Source organism: Penicillium hispanicum (assembly GCF_028827665.1).
Source record: "Penicillium hispanicum strain IBT 35686 chromosome Unknown utg000006l_segment0_segment0, whole genome shotgun sequence".
In the NCBI taxonomy this organism is placed as follows: domain Eukaryota; kingdom Fungi; phylum Ascomycota; class Eurotiomycetes; order Eurotiales; family Aspergillaceae; genus Penicillium; species Penicillium hispanicum.
Window position 1 is genome coordinate 2,957,523 of NW_026623198.1, and position 20,123 is coordinate 2,977,645.

Sequence of the window (20,123 nt, forward strand, 5' to 3'; positions counted from 1 at the left end):
TGTATCATCACCAACACTTTCAGATAAACCACAAAAAGAATCATCTCGCGCCTGCAATCTCGGAATTGGATGATCATCTCTTTTTCACGATCTGGGCATTTCTCGCCCATTCAATTGTATCTGTTTTAGCAACGTTCGAGCCGCTTTGCAGGCTTTCTTCTCATCTTTATTTGCCACTCAAGATGCCCCAGTTCTAGCCGTCAATTCCGTTTTCGAAATTGTGAACGACTTCTGCTACCCCCCATTTCCGCAGGTGGTCAGGGATGGGCTCCCAATAGGAGACGAAATGTTGCGCTGACCTTTGGACTGATACCCGGGACTTGTTCCGGAGGTCTTTCACAAAGGATGATGCGACGTTGAGGCCTTTCATCGGGAGTGTGTTCTGACTGCCCAAATGTTTCTTTTCCTTTTGCATGGAGAGCGCACTGGGGGTTGTGTATTTTGTTTCATCTTCTCCCGTTCTGTACACAGACCCGACGGAGCTGAATAAAAAGAATTTAATGACAGTCGTTGCTATTGGTAGCTCTGAATCGCTGCCGTGGCAGTCTATACCTAGTAGTGGCGACAAATAAGCCCACATGAACCTTTGGATTCTCATGAGCTTGCCAGGTACCAGGCTCTAATCCGATATATCTGCAAAATACTTGAGGCTTTACATTTGAATACTTAAAACACAAGACTTGAGGAAAGTGAGGTTTATTGTTTTGATATTATTAGGCACTTCATATAGGCGTTCACGTCGGGCCCTGATTCGCCCTCGGCAAAACGAAGCTCCGTCAAGACAAGTGGCCCGTTGGGAACTACATCACCGCGGACACAGTCTCTCCATTACATTGCTGAATCCTCCTCCTCAAAGAGTCGCAATGCGACTCTCATTCTTTATCAACTCTCACATATTGCAGGCATCATGAGGATCTTGTTCTCCTGCTTTCTGCCGGCCCTGCGTAAGGGATCCCCCGCATTTTCGAGCTTGCCAACGGATGCTGACTCCTATCAGTGCTGCTGCAAACATGCACAGCCGGGTCGAGCGAAAAGCCCATAGGTGACACTTCATCAACCATTGTTGCTGGAAACACCGAGAAGCCCGAGTTCCTGTTTGCGCCTGAGACAGAGCCCTGGCATGTTAGCCGTGAGTGATCTTGGTAGTGTCGCGTAGGTGATTCAATCTACGAATATACTGATGCAGTTCGTGATGTGATTTCAGAACGAGTTCAGGATGCGTGGGACGTTCTTCGGGATGCGAAGCCATCTGTCTCCTCAATAGACAAGCCGTCCGGGCTACTCGGGTACACATTATACTACGGCCGCGAAGCCTTCCGAATACTGTTCATGAATGGACCAGCCTCCAATAACGCCGATCGCCGAATGACGCCGGCGGTCACACGCGCTGTCGAAGAGCTGAAGGCAGCAGCAAACGAGGATGATGACGCGGATGCCATGTTTCTCCTGGCAGAGATGAATCTCTACGGCAACTTCACCCACCCGCGCAACTTCAGCAACGCCTTCCTGTGGTATAATGAACTGGCATGGCTGACCGGAAACAGCACGGCGCAGTCCATGGTTGGATTCATGTATGCGACGGGGATTGGCGAGGCAGTTGAACCCGACCAAGCGAAGGCGCTGATGTACCACGAGTTCGCAGCGGAAGGAGGAAATACTCGGTCTGAAATGACGCTGGCCTATCGCTACCATACGGGAATTGGGACACCCAAGAACTGCGATCACGCCATCATTTACTATAAGAGGGTGGCCGACAAGGCGATGGAATACTATCGCGCCGGCCCACCGGGTGGAAGCGCCATGATCAAGAGCTCCTATCGATGGGCAGACGAGCATGGTGGTGTCTACGGCCAAGGGGCTAGTGTGTCGAGCTCGGGGCGTAATGCGCGGGACCCTGCTCACGCCAGCACCGAAGCGAGCGTGGAAGATGTCCTAGAGTTCCTGGATCTCATGTCCCGCAAGGGCGAGCTGTGGCACACTTTTACCTTGGCAAGGATGAACTACGAAGGGGCCCGTGGCTTACCTCGTAATTTTCCACGGGCGATGAAGTATTTCAAAGTCATTACAAAGCGATACTGGCACAAGGACGGCTCTATCATTCAAAATCACCCCGCAGGACTCGACCAACTGGCTGCCAGAGCGGCAGGGTATATTGGCTTGATGTACCTCCGTGGAGAGGGCGTAAAGCAAAACTATGCCAAAGCCCTGATCTGGTTCAAGCGAGGTGTGACGAACGGCGAGCCACTTTGCCAGCATCAAATGGGACTGATGTATCTTCATGGCTATGGAGTGCCGCAAGATCCACACAAAGCGGCCTCATATTTCCGCGCAGCGGCCGATCAGGATATGCCGGCGGCGCAAACGCGCATTGGCGCCCTCTTCCTGGACCAAGGTGACGTAGCCACCGCGACACGCTACTTCGATCTTGCCGCCCGTTGGGGATGGATGGAAGCGTATTATTATCTGGCAGAGATGGCGAATTTTGGTGTGGGCAGACAGCGGCATTGCGGTGTGGCCGCAGCCTACTACAAAATGGTTGCCGAGAAAGCCGAAGTAATCCACTCGGCTTTTGCAGAGTCGAATGCTGCATACGAGGCTGGTGACGAAGAAAGTGCCCTCATCCCCACTATGATGGCCGCAGAGCAGGGGTATGAACACGCGCAGGCGAATGTGGCTTATATCCTTGACGAGCAGCGTTCCGTATTCTCACTGAATGCTTTTCTACCATGGGTCCCGAAGGCCCGGTCTGCCTTGCTGCGCAACACGGCGCTGGCGTTGATCTACTGGACCAGGTCGGCTAAACAAGCCAACATCGACTCCTTAATCAAGATGGGCGATTACTACCTAGCCGGTACAGGCGCATTGTCTGATGCTGAAAAGGCCTCCATTTGCTACCACAATGCCGCTGAGGCTTATCACAGCGCTCAGGCTTACTGGAACCTAGGTTGGATGCATGAAAATGGGGTTGCCGTTCAGCAGGACTTTCACATGGCCAAACGGTACTATGATCTAGCTTTGGAGATCAACTCCGAAGCATACCTGCCTGTGAAGCTAAGCCTGTTGAAGTTGCGTGCTCGGGGATATTGGAATCGCATAACGAATGGAGATATCAATCCCATTCGCGACGATGAAGGTAAGCAAGCATCCTATTTTCACCCAAGTATGATCTTGTGGATCCTTTTCCCTAACATGACACCCAGATGCGAGACCCCGCCGCACCCTTAGGGAATGGATCGCCGCCTTCATTGAAAACGATGAAGCAGCATACTGGGAAGAAGTTTATGAAGCCCGGGATGGCGACAAAGACCTCATGGGATCGCGAGGTCTGGAGTCAGACCACGATGATGGCTACTATGACGAGCTGGAATTTGATATCGATGAAGGCATGCTTGAAGGTCTGCTGATCGTCGGACTGGCTGCTACTCTTCTCGTGTTGGTGTACATCCGTCAGCAACAGCAGCGGAACCGGCAGAATGAGAATGCAGCCAATCAGGCAAATGCAAATGGCAATGGTGGTGGGAATGCCAATGCCAATGCTAACGACCGTGGATTTTTCCCTCGCCCTGGTGACCCTGAGTTTGGGCAATGGGTGGCAGGTGGCGTGGGTCATTGACGACTTTGTATTGTATGTGATGTTCCGTAGATACAAGTGCGCCTTATCGATAAGCCCTTTCATTATTCTCTTTCATTGCCTCCCTTCTCTTCTCTTTACCAAGTCCCAAACACCAATGGCGGGGGATCAGCATCCAAGTAAGCGCCGACGTGTCGACGCTGCTGCAGCACTTTCAAAGCCATTCAAGTCCCCGTTACGCAGGCCGATATCAGCGGAGAACTCATCCCAACTCCCACTCTCAACACCGGACTTGGCCTTGGTTCCTCAAGATGGAGGACATCCGGTGTCATTGCTCACGTCATCCAATGCATCCCCAGCGGTGACTTCCCCTTCTCCAGAGACGTCTCCTACAGTCCATCGGCATAAGCCTGTCGCTCGCTCTAGTCTGTCCATACCATCGCGATCCCCACTTTCGGACCCCGAGCTTTTAGATTTACAGAAGCAGGAACGCTCTCTACAATTGCGTATGTGTAAACTACGTGCGGAAGTCGACACCGCGAGACAAGCGCTTCAAATTGAGTCTTCGGCCAGAGATGGAGAGCTGGAAGGTTTGATCATGAAGTGGCGGCTGGTCAGCCAGGAGGCAGCCGATGAGGTCTTTGCTGGAGCCCAGGAACGCGTCGCCAGGATGGGCGGAATGAGCGCCTGGAGGGAACGCAGTAAGCGCGATGCCATGCGGTGGGACTTTCAAGAGGAGGGACAGGAGCATCCAGATGGAGAAGCATCGGGGCATGGTAGTGTTGAATACGACCACGACCGATTGAACCCGAAGAATGATCCATCTCAGCAGGCTGATGACAAGCAAGAAGAGGCAAGTTCTACCGGGGGCCCTTGGTCAATGGCCATGCTGCATGCTGACCGGAGTGATAGGAGTTTACCATGAGCTTCATGCTCAACACGCTGAACATCGATCCCAAGACCATCGGATTTGACTCCTCCATGGGAAAATGGATTCGGGACTGAAATCGGAGTGGTGGAAATCCATTCGGGATAGGGCCCGACGATGTCCTGATAGCACCCATCCTCTTTGATGTGATTCGATGCTGGCGCTTATCATTTAGCTTCGTATTAGCCTCGGGTTCCACCCGAAACCTTCTTATCAATATCAACCGCCGTCGCGATCTCCGCTCGCCCCCGCACTGTCCTCCTTCAACTCCCGCATGTCGCGCCCATTCAAGCAGAGAGAGATTGCCTGCTCTCGTTGTTTCCGTCTGAAACGGAAATGCGATCATTTAAAGCCAACGTGCGGCGAATGCCGACGCAAGGGCGCCGAGTGTCTGCCAGCTCGATCGCGAAAGTCTGGCGATAGCATCACCGTTCCGCTGGCATATTTGAAGGAGCTGGAGCGGAGGGTGGCCGAACTGGAAGGCTTGCCTGGTGCCGTGGGATCTAATGTTGCCCTGCATGATGTGGGTGTCCAGACAGACTCAATCCCAGAGCCGGAGATAAGTCGACGAACACCGTCGTGTGCCTCATGGATGGCATGGGAGACCAGCCAGAACAGCTCGGCGAATTCGAAGGTGGACACGACCCAAGATGGAAATGCACTTGCCACAACATCTCAGTCGCAGCCGTCAATTTTAAGTCCGGGGCAGCTTTCGATTCTCTCGCCTTCATTCTCAGACGTCTTTTCTCAATTGCACAACGAATCCCTTGATTTTCTACGACTGGGCCAAGACCCGACCCCTCCCATTATAAGCAATGAAAACCCGTGGCTCGCTGAACTATACATCAACATATACTTCTCGATCTCACATCGCGAGTGGCCCTTTCTCAACGAGACCCTATGGAGATCATGGCATAACGAGCAGGATATGGGAGAGCAGGAAGAATGGCAGATGTTCTTTCTACAGATGATTTATGCGATTGGTGCCTCCTTATGCAGTACCATGCATCGCGACCCTTTACACTCAGTGCGTTCCAAGGAGCTGTATTCGTCTGCAATGAGCTATTACCCCCTCGTTGTGGGACACCCGTCTATGGTCCTACAGGTACAAGCGTCACTGCTCTTGATCGTCTACTCCTTACATTCTCCGTCCTCCGAAGAGATAGACACGAGCGTCTCCTCTATAGTGCCTTTCTGCACAGCTGCAATGTCAGAAATTCGAAAGCATGCTCGAGCTAATCGAGATGGGGAGGTGACCGCCGCTTCTGGTGAAGTCCTGACGGAGGACATGTTTATTGCTTGCTACATGTTGAATGTGATCATCGCCTCGGGATGGGATCGGCCGGTCTCTGCTGCATATCGAGTTGTGGACGACGATGTGAGCAACCACCTTTAAAATGAACCGACTTTATCCGGGTGAATACTGACAAATTGCTAGATGTGTATTCTTGGCGACATAATTCAGCCACCAGTCACGACTAATCCTGCGCTGGGGCATCTTTTCCGGCTGCGCAAAATTCAGGCCAACATAAGGCGCTCATTAGAAGCATCTTGCTGGCAGTTTTCCGAAGAGAAGCACGCCCAGAACTCGTCACTCAAGTCCGCTCTCGATATATGGAGGCAGGACATACCGCGATATGGAATTTCTAATGTTTCATGCGGCTACTACCACCCCAATTGGATGGCGAAACTGTACGACTACAGCATCCTGATATTGCTGGAAGAGAAGCGGAACTTTCTCGATCACGAAGGGACCGAGGATATTTTCTCTGCCGTCGTGGACGTGTGTCTCACATTCCGTCGCTTGCAGGAGGAAGGCCATGTGATGTGTTTTACTTGGTCAGCGGTAAGCATAGCCATCATCTGATAGTTCTCAGGGTCCGACATCGCTGACAATCCGATGAAGCTCGTGTATCAATTCCGCGCAGGAATAATGCTTCTTTACCTGATCTGGGCAACAAGACCCATACCCGACAATCTGGACCTCCAGCAAACACGTCGCACCTACCACTCCCCAGAAGCAATCGGAGCCTGCCATAAGAATATCGCTTGCTTTGCAGATCGCTGGGATGACGCCTTGCCATATCTGAAGGTGTTCGAGTTCTTGGAGCAGAAGATCATAATGAACTCGGATTTGTTTGCACCGGAAATCACCATTGTTTCCCTGGAGGAGGCTGAGTCTCATCTTGAACATCTCAAGAAGAAGTACCTTCATCGCGCAATTCTGGGTATGATAGAAGATATGATGGAAGGAAGAAGTGTGCAATATGAGCCGATACCGGACGATTTTGTGACTGGCACAATCTAGATCAAGTCTAGGTTTATATACATCATATGATATTTATATGTTGAAAAAAAAAGCATCTCCAGTGGAACATAGAATCATCACGCGGGAATGAATTTTCCAGCTGCAGCACCCGTGTCAGTATATGCGACAACAAGTATAATTGTTTGAGTCAGCGCCGGGCTCGTCCATCTTTCCCACTTCTCACCTTGCCCAGGTAGAATGATCGGACACTTGAGTGCCCAGTCCCCGTTGTCGTGTACCAGGGTATCGTATGTCTGTCCGTTGACATAGCAGGATATCGCTTTCAATCCTGTGTCCCCTAAGCTCACGGATCCATTGATGGAAAGACTTAGCCCCGAGCCATGGCTTTCCTTTGCTACTTTATCGACCACAAGCACCGGTGGCTTTTGAGGTACGACGGGTTGGGAGCAAGAATGCACAAGAATGCTATCGGAGTCCAGGGCTGGTGCGAGAGGCGGTAGGACCCGGCTCTTGGTGGCATTCTCGAAAGCATACCCGAATCGCAGAAGGCTGTTATCATCGTACGCCTTGCCAGCAAAGGTCAGATTGACCGGCATCCGTGTATCCTCCATGATACCCATCGGAATGGAGATGGTCGGCACGCCGAGATGCCGAATGGGTCGATTGCCATTGGAGTATTTGACGCCGTTGCTCCACGCGTAGCGAGATGCTTCCTCATCCAGATCTGCATTCGCAGCACCAACATCAGCGACGGCCGGAAAGACTACCGCATCGAGACCGAGCTTGTCCATCCATTTCTCAAACGTCTCATGTCGAGCGTCTTCCAGTGCCTGGAGTGCTTGCTTGATGTCTGGAATTTCGAAGATGGAAGCGGGCTTTGTTCGCGGATACTCAACAATCTCACCCCAGCGGGGCTTATTTGCTGCCTCAGGGGTGCCGAGCAGCGAGCCTGGTGCCAGTGGGAAAATCGTGTCTGGGTCGACGCGTGTCAAAGACTCGAGACCTTCCTGGGCGTTTGCAACCAAGAAATCGTCCCACGCATGTGCCATCACTTCGCAACGTTCTTTGCTAGCCCAGCCTTCTGGAAGATTTGCGACGGTGACGAGCTGGCCAATTGCTGCGTTGGATTCATACGTCGTCACGAGAGGAAAATCGGTTTCGATAACTTCAGCACCGCACGCCTCGAGCGCACGTCGGGCTTCTTGCCACAGTTTGATGATGGAGGGCCGGGTGCGGACTCTGCTCACTGGTAAGAGCGTCGAATTGTCGCCGCCAATGTACATTGACGGAACGCCAATTCGCTTCCCTTGGAGAGAAGTCTTGTCCTGCAGCTCCGAGAAAGATTCCGGTCTGACTGTACTAATAGATGGCAGGGAGATGAGTTCCTGCTCGTTATAGAAGTCTCCAGCTGGCGCTGGATCCGATACTGCCAGAACATCAAGCACATGGAATAAATCGGCGACCGTTCTTGTATGGGGTACCAAGACGTCACAAGTAGGATAGAGAGGCCAAACACCACGGAGCGGGAGCAGGCCCTTGGAGGGCGTGTATGCGACGATGGCGTTGTTCGAAGCAGGGGATCTCCCAGAGGAAACCGTCTCCGTCCCCAAAGAAAAGGCACAGAAGTTAGCACTTGTGGCGACGCCCGACCCATTGGACGATCCAGAGGCATATGCTGCAGCCAGGTAGTCGCCATTGTATGGACTCTCAGCACGACCCCAGACGCCGCGCTGCATACCACCGTACGCCATGGCAGGCATGTTGGTTCGACCGAGAAGCACTGCTCCAGCATCTCGAAGAATTTGCACACATACAGCGTCGTCATTTGCAACGAGAGTCTCAAATGCAGGAGATCCGTTGGCAACGGTCATGCCTTTGACTTTGATATTGTCCTTCACCAGATATGGGATTCCCTCCAATGGTCGTGGGGGAAGCCCCGCTGCGCGTCGTGCGTCCGAAGCAGCAGCATCGTCAAAGGCAGATGGATTGAGGATGGGAATGGCGCTGAGTTTAAGGCCGTTGGCATCGTGGACACTGATCCGCCGCAGATAGCGAGAGACCAAGTCCACGCTGGTGAGCCATCCCGAGGAGAGCGCATTTTGAAGCTCGGAGATGCTTGCGTCAAGGAGACTGAAGTCTTGACTCTGGATTGATGGAGGCATGGTGTGATGGGAGACAGTTCACTCTCCCGGTCTGTTCAATGTCTGTCGCGAGCACTTGACGGCCAAAGCAATATACGGCGCGGCAGATACCTCCGCGCAATAGTTCCCATCAATTTGAGAGATTTCTATACAGAGATCATCCGCTGGCGCACCTGCGCTCCGATGTGGAGGCGGCGGACAATTGTCCGCTGGTTGCTTTCTCCCCCGTCGTCATGCAAGACGGGCAATTGTCCGCCTATCGCTGAGCGAGGATAACAAGATAACCTTGACGACCTTATCTGCTTGGCAGTGATAACAGAAGAGTCTTGATCTGCACTGCGAGCGCATATAAATCGAGAGGCATGGGAGGGAGGAGGAAAGGCAAAGAACGGACAGAACATTCACACTCGGCATGGAGTTGAAAGAGTCCAAGGCGGAGCCCCGGTCCGCGGTGGAGAAGGATGTCGCCCTTGGCGAAGTCCGCGATATTGGCGCCGATCTATACGTCGAAGCCGAGCAGCTGTCCAGAGAGGAAGTGAAGCAGGAAGGTGCAAAGGTGCTCCGGATTCTGGATTGGAGGATCATGCCCATTGTCAGTAGCTGCGTCCCATCTTCTGGTGTCGTTTCTGACTAGTTCAGCTCTATGTCACTTACGTGATTCAATTTCTTGGTATGATGCTTTCCCTTTTCGGTGCCTGTCTATGCCATAACTCACTGCTGCAGACAAATTGTCTCTCAATTATGCCTCAGCCTATTCTTTGATCCCTGATCTCGGGCTGGAAGGTCAACGATACTCCTGGGTCGCGGCTATCTTCAACTTTGGTTATCTGTTTTGGGCAATACCTGCCAACCTCCTGATCCAAAAACTGCCTGTCGCCAAGTATATGGGTGGAATGCTTCTGATATGGAGTGTACTTGTCATTGCCCATATTGGAGCCACGAACTATCCCGGCATTTTGGTGCTCCGGTTTCTGCTCGGGATGGCGGAGGCTGGGGTCAGTCCATGCAGTGCGTGACTTATGCCCTCAGCGACGAGTTGTCATTTCTCATTTGCTGATATCATTTGCTAATGTTGGATCACAAGTGATGGTCATTACCTCCATGTTTTATCAACGAGCCGAACAACCATTACGTATGGCAATCTGGTTGAGTGCCAACGGTATGGCGACCATGGTGGGTGCACTTTTGGGATTCGGCCTGGGTCATACCCACAACACGTCCCTTCACAGCTGGAAGCTTATCTTTTTGACAATTGGACTGCTAAATTTTGTCGGTGGCTGCGTCTTCCTTTGGCTTGTGCCTGACTCACCAAGTTCTGCGCGATTCTTGACCCATCGTCAACGCGTCGTTGCCGTGCGTCGGGTGGCTGAGAACATGATCGGCGTGAAAACTCGACAGATCAAGCCGCGGCAAGCGGTCGAAAACCTGTATGACATCAAAGTGCTCTGCTGTGTCGGTATCGGCATTGCCTGTGGTGTCATTAATGGCGGCGTCTCCAACTTTGCCTCTGCTCTCATCAAAGGCTACGGATTCAATGGGATCAACGCCACCCTCCTCCAGCTACCAACAGGCGCCTTTGAAGCTGTTATAGTTCCAATCTGTGGGATTGTCGCTACATACGTCCCAAATACTCGATGCATTGTTCTCGCGGTCGTGAGCCTGATTCCTTTTGGCGGTCTACTCGGCATCCGTTTCACCAGCACTGACCACCGCTGGACTCTTGTTGGATGTACTTGGTTGCAATATATTTGCGGAGCACCAGTCATTGTCTCCTGGAATATCCTATCCACAAATGTCGCCGGTCATACTAAGAGAGCTGTCGCTAATGGCATGTGGTTCACTTTATATGCAGCAGGCAATGTGGCCGGTGCGAATATCTTCTTCGCTCGCGAGGCACCACGTTATTACTCTGCCCTGACGGGACTTTTGGTGTGCTACGCAGGCATTATGATCTTGTCACTGGTGGCGTATGCAGCAATGAGATGGGCGAATGCACGCCGAGAGGCCGCAGTTGATACTGCGATAAGAGGATCCATGGGTGGCGTGCACGAGGATACCGCGTCCCAGGGTATTATAGATGGCTTTAGAGATATGACGGACATGGAGTCCAAGCACTTCCGATATGCACTTTAGAATAGCAGGTGTTGATTTGAGAACGAATTTCGTAATACATTACTCCAGTATCATGATTTCGCTTGTGTTCACGGGGAAGTCATCTGCAGCGTCATTCAAAACAGTCGTTGAAACGTATGAGCTACTAGCCAAGCCATCTTCCCCCGATAATCCCTTTTCCCGACCATACTCTTGATAGTGGAAGGCGTGGTGGAACTGCTCATAGTACATAGGACTGAAGGTTGTCAGTTTCTGGAAGAACACGACCAATTGGAACCAAGAAGAAATGTGTTATCCCTATCTGTACAATCTTGCCGTTAAGAGGCGAACCAATCAACGACAAAGCATACAGGAATACATAAACTCTTGATAGGAATCTTCCTATATCCATTCCGACAAAAGTGTAGGGAGCCTAGTTCGGGGAAGGCTTGGCCGAACTGCTGGAAGGAGGAGAAGCCGTCTTGGTGGTCACACTTCCGGTTATGGTACCGCAGACCAAGTTTGTCTGCGTCGCTGGCAGTTGGGAGGCTGTAATGGTTGGGAAAATGGAGGCTAATTCCGCCCATCATCAGTAAGTCTGCATAAGATCGAGTATAGTTGGAGGAATGGCTTACTCCACGCAAGGGATACATTGTCTACTGCATGGCCGTCCTCATTTGTGCACGTACAGCGCAAGTAAACATCGCTCACAGACGGCAATACGTTTACATTGCAGTCTGTACACGATTCGCCCATGTTGCCACTGTAAAGAGGGATCAAATTAGTTATGTCTAGCAGTGATTGAGAACAAAGGTATCGGGGCTTACTATGGACGCGCGACAAGCTTGCCATTGTCGTTGTCAACGCAGTCATTTGCCGGAATGTTGGTTTCGGAATGGGGGCACAGCAACTGCAATGTGTAGTCCCCATCATGGTGGAGGTAAGGAACGCAGAGGTCATCGATATCGACAGCGGCAGCCACAGCGGCCAAGGCGCTAAACATCCAAGGAATATAAGTCAACTTCATTCTGAATGTTTAGACGGATGAATGGGAGATGTTCCCAGAAAATTCCAACGAAGAGCTCTACATATGATTTTGACCCCTGATCATTATCTTGGGGGCTGATATAGACCGCCCCCAATACTTGTTTGCGCAAAAGAAGTTCCGGGTCGTAACAGTTACCATCTTAGGACTAGTATATATCTTTACTATACTGGGTAGTGACAGACTAATCAAAATATACAGGAACTGGATAAACTATCTATCAGATTACACATGAACAGCCAATTATACGCTTGGTAAACAGAGTCAGGTGACTGTCATAGGCGGAACTTTGACCACACCGTTCTATAGCCAACCAATAGGGGGTATCTTTTTGCCTTGCAGCCTGATTCTGGGTGTTGTGGATGCTCCGCTTCGTTCCGCAGTTAGATCTATATCGACCGTAACTTGGGATGCGGTTAATAGCTATAACGAACACGAGCAAAAACACTGTATTGTGGCATCCTGGAATTATATCTCAGGGCTCTTCCCTACGCTAGCTCCTTCGAAAGTGTAATAACATGAGCTATATTCACAACTTAAAAGGAGTATCTCACGAATAATGTTTCATGTTTTTATGGATCAGGGATACACCTGGTTACATATAATTCCTAGACAAGCATATTGATATCCACGTCCCATGGTGACTACGTACCCTTGGCGTAGACAAACATCACACCCAAAACAAGTAGTACTGACAATAAAAGAAGCCAGAATGTTGTAGGTTCTTTCAGAGAGAGCAAGATAAGCTGTCGGTGTTTTGCTATAACCAATACCTGCAGGATGCTCGCCGAATAGTCTGTATATGTTCAAATATTGCGAGCCTGAGACAGCAAGACTATATATCTCTTGCTATTGCATCCTACCCAGGCCCATGAGTGGCTTCTTGTGGCTGACCATGCTTTAGGCATGTGTAGATATTTCCAAGGTTGGAGTATTGCAGGCCTAAGCGACTAGGATTGTCTCTTCTGCACAATCCTTTCTGTTGGTGGCTGAAGATACCTTGGGCGTTCACGTTTCCGAAAATCTTTGTCTCATCTGATTCCTAGTTTTCTCTTATCCCATTATTTTACTCTGGGTCATCGCAGTCTTTCTTTTCCCCTCGTAGCCTTTGTACCTAGTAGTTTGAGATCGACCCAATGACCTCGAAGTTTCGATGAATATAATTGTGCAATATCCACCCTGGGGTATATCTAAGCGCTTGATGAATATGCCAAAGCCATTTATAGGGCGTGGTGCGCAGGGGCCGTTGATGAGGCGTGCAGATGTGGTTGACGGGCGTGCAGCCGTGGTCGATGGGGCGTCGAGCAGGGTTCATAGAGGGGCTGCTACTGGGTGGACAATGTACAAGCGCTTCACCAATTCCAGGATTCGAGGGACTTAATGAATTCCTAGAGTCTAGTAAGGATTAGTTCTGTATAGGTGGTCGTGCTCAAGGCGCAATAAAAAGGACCTCGCCTGGCTCCCGGCTCCAAGTGCAAATCACACTTCCATTGCAACCTACATAACTGACATTGAATGTCTTTGCCCCATCCCCATTATGTTGCAGAGTATCTTTCAGTCATGGAGCAATACGGTAGGCAGGATTCTGCCTCCCGTTCTCCAGAGTCCTATATATCTGATTGCCATAGCTCTCGCTGTGTTTGTCTTAACGACTTGGGCATTACGAATGCTAGCAAAGTCTCCCATAAAGCCTGCTGGCTCCCCTCCACAGCTACTCATGCCAATGGGGGAAATCCTCCGACACTTTTCAGAATGTCAATTCGACTTTATCAGAGAGGGTTTCCGAGCCACATCGTCCTCTATTTTTCAGTTCAAGCTGAATCGGCACGACGTGATTACTCTCTCGGGAGACGAAGGCCGAAACAGGTTCTATGCAGAGAAGGGTCTCGACTTATATGAGGGTTACCAGATTTTTATCAGTACTGTACGTGGCTTTGGCTGGGCTGTGGCTAGTTATGATTTCAACAAGCTCACATATTCAGGTTCCAACCGGATTGGACCCGCATCAAGTCCACGGCATGTACAAGCGTGTAAGCCATATTCAACGACCTAGCCATTTACAATTTTGTGAGCAGTGCTTTTTTGAGTCTCTTTACCGAATAGTCGCTGACTTACGGCTGCAGTGATTCCGTCGTTGTTGTCGGACTGCGAGCGCACGACTGCATTTTGGGGGGATCAAGGGGAACTTGATCCTTGCTCCGCCGTCCATGATGTATGAACTCTGCATTGTCTTGCCTTGCCTAAGAAACCCTGAATCCATTATGATGCTTTGAGGCTGATGTCAAATTTCGACTACATAGGTTACGTTTCAGATGATCATCCGCGCGACAACCTCCTTCGATGTGGCTGACAATCCGGCCCTTGTGACCCGTCTACAGCACAATTACGACGTGATCGACTCTCCCTTTAAGCCGTTTCTAACTAAGCTCCCTTGGCTACCGGGACCATCGGTCCTATGGAAGATCTGGGCCTTGGGTGATATTTATCGTGTCTTCAAGAAGACCATCCGCGATAGGGAAAACAGTGGAATCTTTAGGGAAGATGCGTTACAACAAATGTTGGATGCAGGAGAGAGCGAAGGAAGTGTGCTCCAGGTAAGCTTCTTGCTCAATTTCGACTTCTCCATCAGATAGTTTGAAGCCTGAGAAACGACTAACAGCACCTACGAAGCTCATGATAGGCCTTCCCATAGCTGGAGCCCGATCGACCGGTACCATAGGTATGTCATTATGGGCATTGTGACTCAGTTTTAATTGCAACCAAACATCTCTCTGGTGGAAGACGACTGACGATATTTTATCCGTAGGAACATGGCTCATTATATTCCTTTCTTCTCAGCCCGAATGGGCCGCGGCTGTTCGGGAGGAGATCCAAACCCTCATCAACACCCACAATTTCACATCGTCCCCACGCTCAAAGCAAGTACTTATCCAGGCACTATCGTCGATTCCATTGTCGGCTTGGGAGTCTCAACTGCCTCGCCTTGATTTTTGCATACGAGAGACACTTCGCACGTCCCAGCCTCTCACCGCAGTGCGAAAGAACATGGGCCCGGATTTCAGCATCGGGCCTTATACCATTCCTAGGGGGTCTTTTATTGCATATCCCGTCGCTGATACCTCTCTTACTCCGGCTTACTACCCGGATCCGACACGCTGGGATCCAGCTCGAGGTGTCAACAAAGATGCACCATTCCTTGGGTGGGGTGGTGGCAGACACGCATGTCAAGGCCAGAGACTGGCGACCTTGACCATGAAACTTGTGGCGGCTTACACTCTGATGAGGTTCGACCTAGCCATGGTTGATGAGCAGGGCAAGAGGATGCAGAGCCCTCCAAGTCCCGATTGGAACGACGTTTCCACTTGTCATCCGAGGGAAAAGTGCCGTATTGCGTGTGTTGAGCGCCTTGTCAACAACACTGTCTAGCGCAAGAGATGAGTTTTTGGTAGCTTGCAAGGCTGTCTACGCCGGCGAGGGCTTTCTGGATTCAGTTGAGAGCGTTGTTCTAGCGTCTTCAGCATGTTGATATCTTCATTTCGCAGCTATAAATTGATTTTGCAGCTATAGAATGGAAGGAAGGAGTAGAAGTGTTGGATTCTGACGTGTCCTACAATCCGTTACACTATCGACACATTTCATCAATATCCTAAGGGAAAATCTGTGGATGCCCAATCTCGCCGATTAAGCTCTCTGCTTCAGTGGAGCCGCGATCAACAGTCGATTGCGACGACACGCGCAAACGTGCTGCGCTCCTCTCCTCTCCCCAACCCATCTTTTCCATTCCCATCATTTCCACCACACAGCCCCAGCCCCAGCTATTGTTTCCCTCAGAGTCAAAATCGCAACCAAATATACCACGGACTCGGCTCTATCATCGCCCCAACCAAGGACAACGCGTGGTGAGTTTGGCGCTCCGTAAACCCCGCAAAAAGCGCCGCGACTGACGTTGCATCTATCCAGGCTCTTCGATAACGTCACAATTGACTCTGCTTCACAGAGCTTCTAATTCCGACCCAGCTGCATCTCCCGATTCCTCCTGGGCAGCAATCGCTCTACTAGACAACCAGTTCTCGAATGAGACCTCCCCGCCATGGCGTTCCGACCTGACAGCCCCATCGAGCTTCCTAATGGCCGTCTGCTCTGTGGCTCGCACGGCCTTGTGATCTGTCCCATCTGCACCGTTGATTACAGCTTCATGGACGAAATTGACGACGTGGAAGACGACGACGAAGATGACGAAGATGACGAAGATGACGAAGATATGGACGAAGATCTGGACGATGAGGACTTCTACGATGAACATTCTTCTCCTTCTTTCCGTAGGGACCTTCGAGTCGGTACGGGACGTGTCATACCGACGGAGTTTATTCCTCCAAACACAAGCGATACGCCGCAGTCGCTTTTCCCACCCATACTCGTCACCCCGTTCGGAATCCCCACACATCGATTTATTCGTGAAAACAACCGCAAACAGCTCCTCATCTACACAGATGGTGCGTGTTTGAATAACGGCGGAGCGAACCCAAGAGCTGGCTGTTCTTTTGTCTTTAAACCTGCCACGTCAGCTCACCGAGGCTTTGGCTTGCTCTCCCTCGAGGGCAAAGGCCCCACTGGCGAACAGCACCCGCAAACAAGCAATCGTGCAGAGCTTCGCGCTGTTATTGCGGCCTTGCGGTACCAAGAATGGGATCGCGGAGGGATCGACAACCTCGTCATTGCGACTGACTCTGAATACGTGGTGCGGGGGATCACAACCTGGGTACGAGGATGGCTTCAACGCGAATGGAAGACCCGAAAAGGCCTGCCAGTCGAGAATCAGGATCTTTGGAAGTGTCTACTCGGGGAAATGGAGCGGTGGGACGAGAGAGGAATGCAGATTCAATTCTGGCTTATTCCAAGGGAATGGAACACCGAGGCGGACCGCTGGGCCAAAGAAGCTGCCACAGAAATGACTCCTGAAAGAATGCTTCGCATCTTGAACATGGCTGCTTAAAGCGGAAGGTGGCAGCCGATGTGTCGCTACAATAAGATAGAATTTTCGAATACTGAAGGAACTGGCTATGGCATCAATGTCATTTTGAAACTCACCAAGCTGTGTCAGGTCAATTACGTGCGAGTTTTGTACCACCTCGGGCTCCTCTGAGAACCTTTCAACTTCACGAATATTCAAAAAACTAAATATAGATTTCCTGCGACTGAATGCAAGTTATCATTCACCCTATTCGCATTTGACCCAGCTTGATCGTGTTTTCGCCAACCTTGGAAGCCCCGGGTTGCTGAGGGCACTGGGATGACTAAGCACACCGGCAGCAGGGCACCTGCAGTGCAGCCTCAACTTACCCTTCTCTGCATTCGAGCCTCGCAATCCGAGCTCCCATGCCTCGACGGCTCGCTGATTGGGATGCTGCAGAACAAGCATGGGGACTGGCTCGTTGACAACCCGTCGTATAGGGGCGACCAAATCACGGTCCGGATGCAACACTTGCAAGTGAGTTAGTTCCTCTATTCCGCTTCTCTGCATTCAAATACTTAATTGTCGTAGGATCCGACGGGTCAAATGTGGCGAGGAGAAGCCAAGCTGTCTCCGCTGCTCTACCACGGGGCGTCGATGTGAATACAATATCAGTGAAAGATCTCCACCAGTAACTCCCCCATCGGCTTGGAGCCCCAGCCACGCGTTGTCCCTGTCACCAAATTCAGGGCAGCGGGAGCGCCGTGCATTCGAATACTATTTCCAGCATGCCGCGAAGCATCTAGCAGCCGGGCTTAATGTCGATTTTTGGACGGCAGTTGTTCCTCAGATCTGCCGCAGTGAGCCTGCTGTGTGGGATGCCATGATCGCAATCAGCGCCATGTTTGAATGTCCAGATCAGTGTCTGGACTTCAACCTGCTGAGAAACAATTATAAACAGACCCACAGCCTGAACAAGAACCAGCAAGAGGCTTTGACCTGGTATTCCCGTTCCATGTCAAGCATCCACTCGCAGATTGAGCGTGGAACTGCAGATCCGTACATCTCACTCATTAGTTGCATACTTTTTATCTGCGTCGAGAATATTCAAGGGCGTGTGGAAGATGCCTTGCAGCTTTATTTGCAGGGTGTGCGCTTGGTCCTTGATCTGCGGGCTCAAGTCAGCTATGGCGCAGTGTCTGCCACCAAGGCCGCTCTCCTGGAAAATACAATCATTCCCCTATTTCTACGGCTCAACACCACCTCTCTAACCATCTCCACCGTCCAAGTCACTGAGATATTTGGGTTTGCTTCGCATGATATAAGCGAGGAATTCTTAACTATCGATTCTGCAAGATCTGCCATAAACGTGCTTGCTGCAGAGGCTCAGCTCTTCGAACGCGACGCGACATTACACCTCAGAGAAGTTGGCGGAGACTCCAGTGTAAGCATAGAGATGCTCGAGCTGAAAAAGAACTTACAAGCCCGACTTGAAATCTGGCATCGTGCATACACCAATCTTTGCCACGTCATTCTTACCAAATCGGCTGCCCCTGTTAACTGCGAGCCCGTCCTTCTTGCGTACCATGCTGCAGTTTCGATTGCTGTCTCTGGAAGCTTGACCCACCGAGAAACGGTATATGATGGTAATCTCGCAGATTTTGTTACCATTGTCCAACAAGCCAGTATCATACTTGACACCTCTACGGGGCCAGATGGAAGTCAACCACCATTTAGCTTTGAACCAGGTGTCGGCATTCCTCTATTTCTCACTGCAATGAAATGCCGGGACCCTGGTCTCCGGCGAAGGGCGTTGAGCCTACTGCGACAAGCTCCCCCGGTGCAAGGGTTCTTCAAATGTACACCTGTTGCGATCTTGGCGGAGAAGCATATGGAGTTAGAAGAAAGCTATAGCGTCGCGCTGAGCGAAGCACATGGCGCCAATGTTTCTGGCAGCGTAACCGATTCTGCTATTTCTATACAGAGCTGCCAACCCGACACAGCCCATGCAGTACATATCCCAGAGGAGGCACGCATATCGTACTATGGTGTTTTCCGACCAGCCGAATGGCTTCCTCCTGGCGTTCGGATGGAGGATATTTCTGTGTTTGGCCGTGGTCCAGAACAGCTCTTTCTGGAGTTCGCGAGGAACTATTTCGATGTGGCCAGTGCCACATGGCGGCCAGGTGCCTCTGAATGTGTGCCGTTGGGCCCATGACCAATGGATTTCTTATAGAGCTGGTGCCAGCTATCCTGGACGCCAGCACAATTTACATTTACTTAGAAGCACACATCTTTTCTTTGCGTAAAGACGACTACGCTTCAAGCCTATTGTAATCGCTAGTTAAGGGCCCTCCGCTTGTGCAAACCTCTTTTCCTGTAACTTGGTCGCCCTGAGAAATGGTTTTTGATAATTATACTGTTCCTTCTTGGGATCGATGTCAACACCTATAAACTCGGTTGAATTCCTACATGCACGGCCGAGACCATACCAGTGACAGTTGGAATATAAAGACATCTTGGACTACACAACCCAGCAACCAGAGCAATTGACTCCCAACAAATCCATATGCTCAGCCTTTGTCAGGATGAGCCATGAGAAGCTATCTAGAGACCACCGAGAACCGCTAACAGAAACATCCCTTGATACATCGAGTACTACCAAAATGCCACTCTGGTAGACATAACAAGAAATAAAATGATAGGAACAAGTTACAAGATACAAAAAAGAGGAAGAGCGGCGTCACACAACCATTCAATTACCGTTCGAAAAGACCTCCCGTATAAGACAGAAGCTTTGGAACGCGTGGAGGATAGATGTAGGGATGAGAATCAAGAACCCAGGAGAAAAGAGAATTGGATAATACTCTGAGCAAGAACAAAGATCATGCCCCACTTTACAGCCAGAGATAATAATGACATGAGAAGGAAAGGTTGATCACACGAAATAGAGAGTAAGAGAACAGGGGACAGGGAACAGGGGAAAGGGACAGAAAGGAGACATTAAGGAAAAGAAAATGTATTCTGACAAAGGAAATGAACATGCTAGAAAATTAATCAAACACCCGGCGGATGAAGAATTTCGCTCCATGCACAGAATGGGGGCAAAAGCAAAAGCAGGGTATCA

General features: G+C 50.7%; 8 protein-coding genes across 8 annotated transcripts; 6 read left to right on the forward strand and 2 right to left on the reverse strand.

Annotated features, from left to right (window-relative positions):
* Positions 1-907: 907 nt before the first annotated feature.
* On the forward strand, positions 908-3,613 carry N7459_007452 (ubiquitin ligase complex subunit HRD3; the record flags this gene model as incomplete). Its single annotated transcript, XM_056946620.1, has 4 exons — positions 908-944; positions 998-1,129; positions 1,187-3,133; positions 3,201-3,613. The coding sequence occupies 4 exons, from the start codon at positions 908-910 to the stop codon at positions 3,611-3,613; spliced, it is 2,529 nt and encodes an 842-aa protein (XP_056798619.1).
* A 115-nt stretch (positions 3,614-3,728) lies between these two features.
* On the forward strand, positions 3,729-6,807 carry N7459_007453 (putative DNA repair protein Dds20/Mei5; the record flags this gene model as incomplete). Its single annotated transcript, XM_056946621.1, has 4 exons — positions 3,729-4,447; positions 4,686-5,877; positions 5,938-6,345; positions 6,406-6,807. 4 exons carry the CDS (start codon positions 3,729-3,731, stop codon positions 6,805-6,807), a joined length of 2,721 nt encoding a protein of 906 aa, XP_056798620.1.
* Positions 6,808-6,884: 77 nt separating this feature from the next.
* N7459_007454 (Amidase) lies at positions 6,885-8,930 on the reverse strand (the record flags this gene model as incomplete). Its single annotated transcript, XM_056946622.1, has 1 exon — positions 6,885-8,930. One exon carries the CDS (start codon positions 8,928-8,930, stop codon positions 6,885-6,887), a length of 2,046 nt encoding a protein of 681 aa, XP_056798621.1.
* A 391-nt stretch (positions 8,931-9,321) lies between these two features.
* Positions 9,322-11,042, forward strand: N7459_007455 (putative MFS allantoate transporter; the record flags this gene model as incomplete). The annotated part of the gene is made up of 4 exons (XM_056946623.1): positions 9,322-9,501; positions 9,549-9,579; positions 9,633-9,917; positions 9,994-11,042. The coding sequence occupies 4 exons, from the start codon at positions 9,322-9,324 to the stop codon at positions 11,040-11,042; spliced, it is 1,545 nt and encodes a 514-aa protein (XP_056798622.1).
* Positions 11,043-11,081: 39 nt separating this feature from the next.
* Positions 11,082-12,027, reverse strand: N7459_007456 (uncharacterized protein; the record flags this gene model as incomplete). The annotated part of the gene is made up of 3 exons (XM_056946624.1): positions 11,082-11,125; positions 11,690-11,763; positions 11,828-12,027. 3 exons carry the CDS (start codon positions 12,025-12,027, stop codon positions 11,082-11,084), a joined length of 318 nt encoding a protein of 105 aa, XP_056798623.1.
* Positions 12,028-13,582: 1,555 nt separating this feature from the next.
* On the forward strand, positions 13,583-15,471 carry N7459_007457 (cytochrome P450; the record flags this gene model as incomplete). The annotated part of the gene is made up of 5 exons (XM_056946625.1): positions 13,583-14,075; positions 14,169-14,257; positions 14,346-14,639; positions 14,716-14,764; positions 14,852-15,471. The coding sequence occupies 5 exons, from the start codon at positions 13,583-13,585 to the stop codon at positions 15,469-15,471; spliced, it is 1,545 nt and encodes a 514-aa protein (XP_056798624.1).
* Positions 15,472-16,135: 664 nt separating this feature from the next.
* N7459_007458 (ribonuclease H-like domain-containing protein) lies at positions 16,136-17,038 on the forward strand (the record flags this gene model as incomplete). The annotated part of the gene is made up of 1 exon (XM_056946626.1): positions 16,136-17,038. One exon carries the CDS (start codon positions 16,136-16,138, stop codon positions 17,036-17,038), a length of 903 nt encoding a protein of 300 aa, XP_056798625.1.
* A 424-nt stretch (positions 17,039-17,462) lies between these two features.
* N7459_007459 (Zn(II)2Cys6 transcription factor domain-containing protein) lies at positions 17,463-19,214 on the forward strand (the record flags this gene model as incomplete). Its single annotated transcript, XM_056946627.1, has 2 exons — positions 17,463-17,533; positions 17,588-19,214. The coding sequence occupies 2 exons, from the start codon at positions 17,463-17,465 to the stop codon at positions 19,212-19,214; spliced, it is 1,698 nt and encodes a 565-aa protein (XP_056798626.1).
* Between the last annotated feature and the right edge of the window lie 909 nt (positions 19,215-20,123).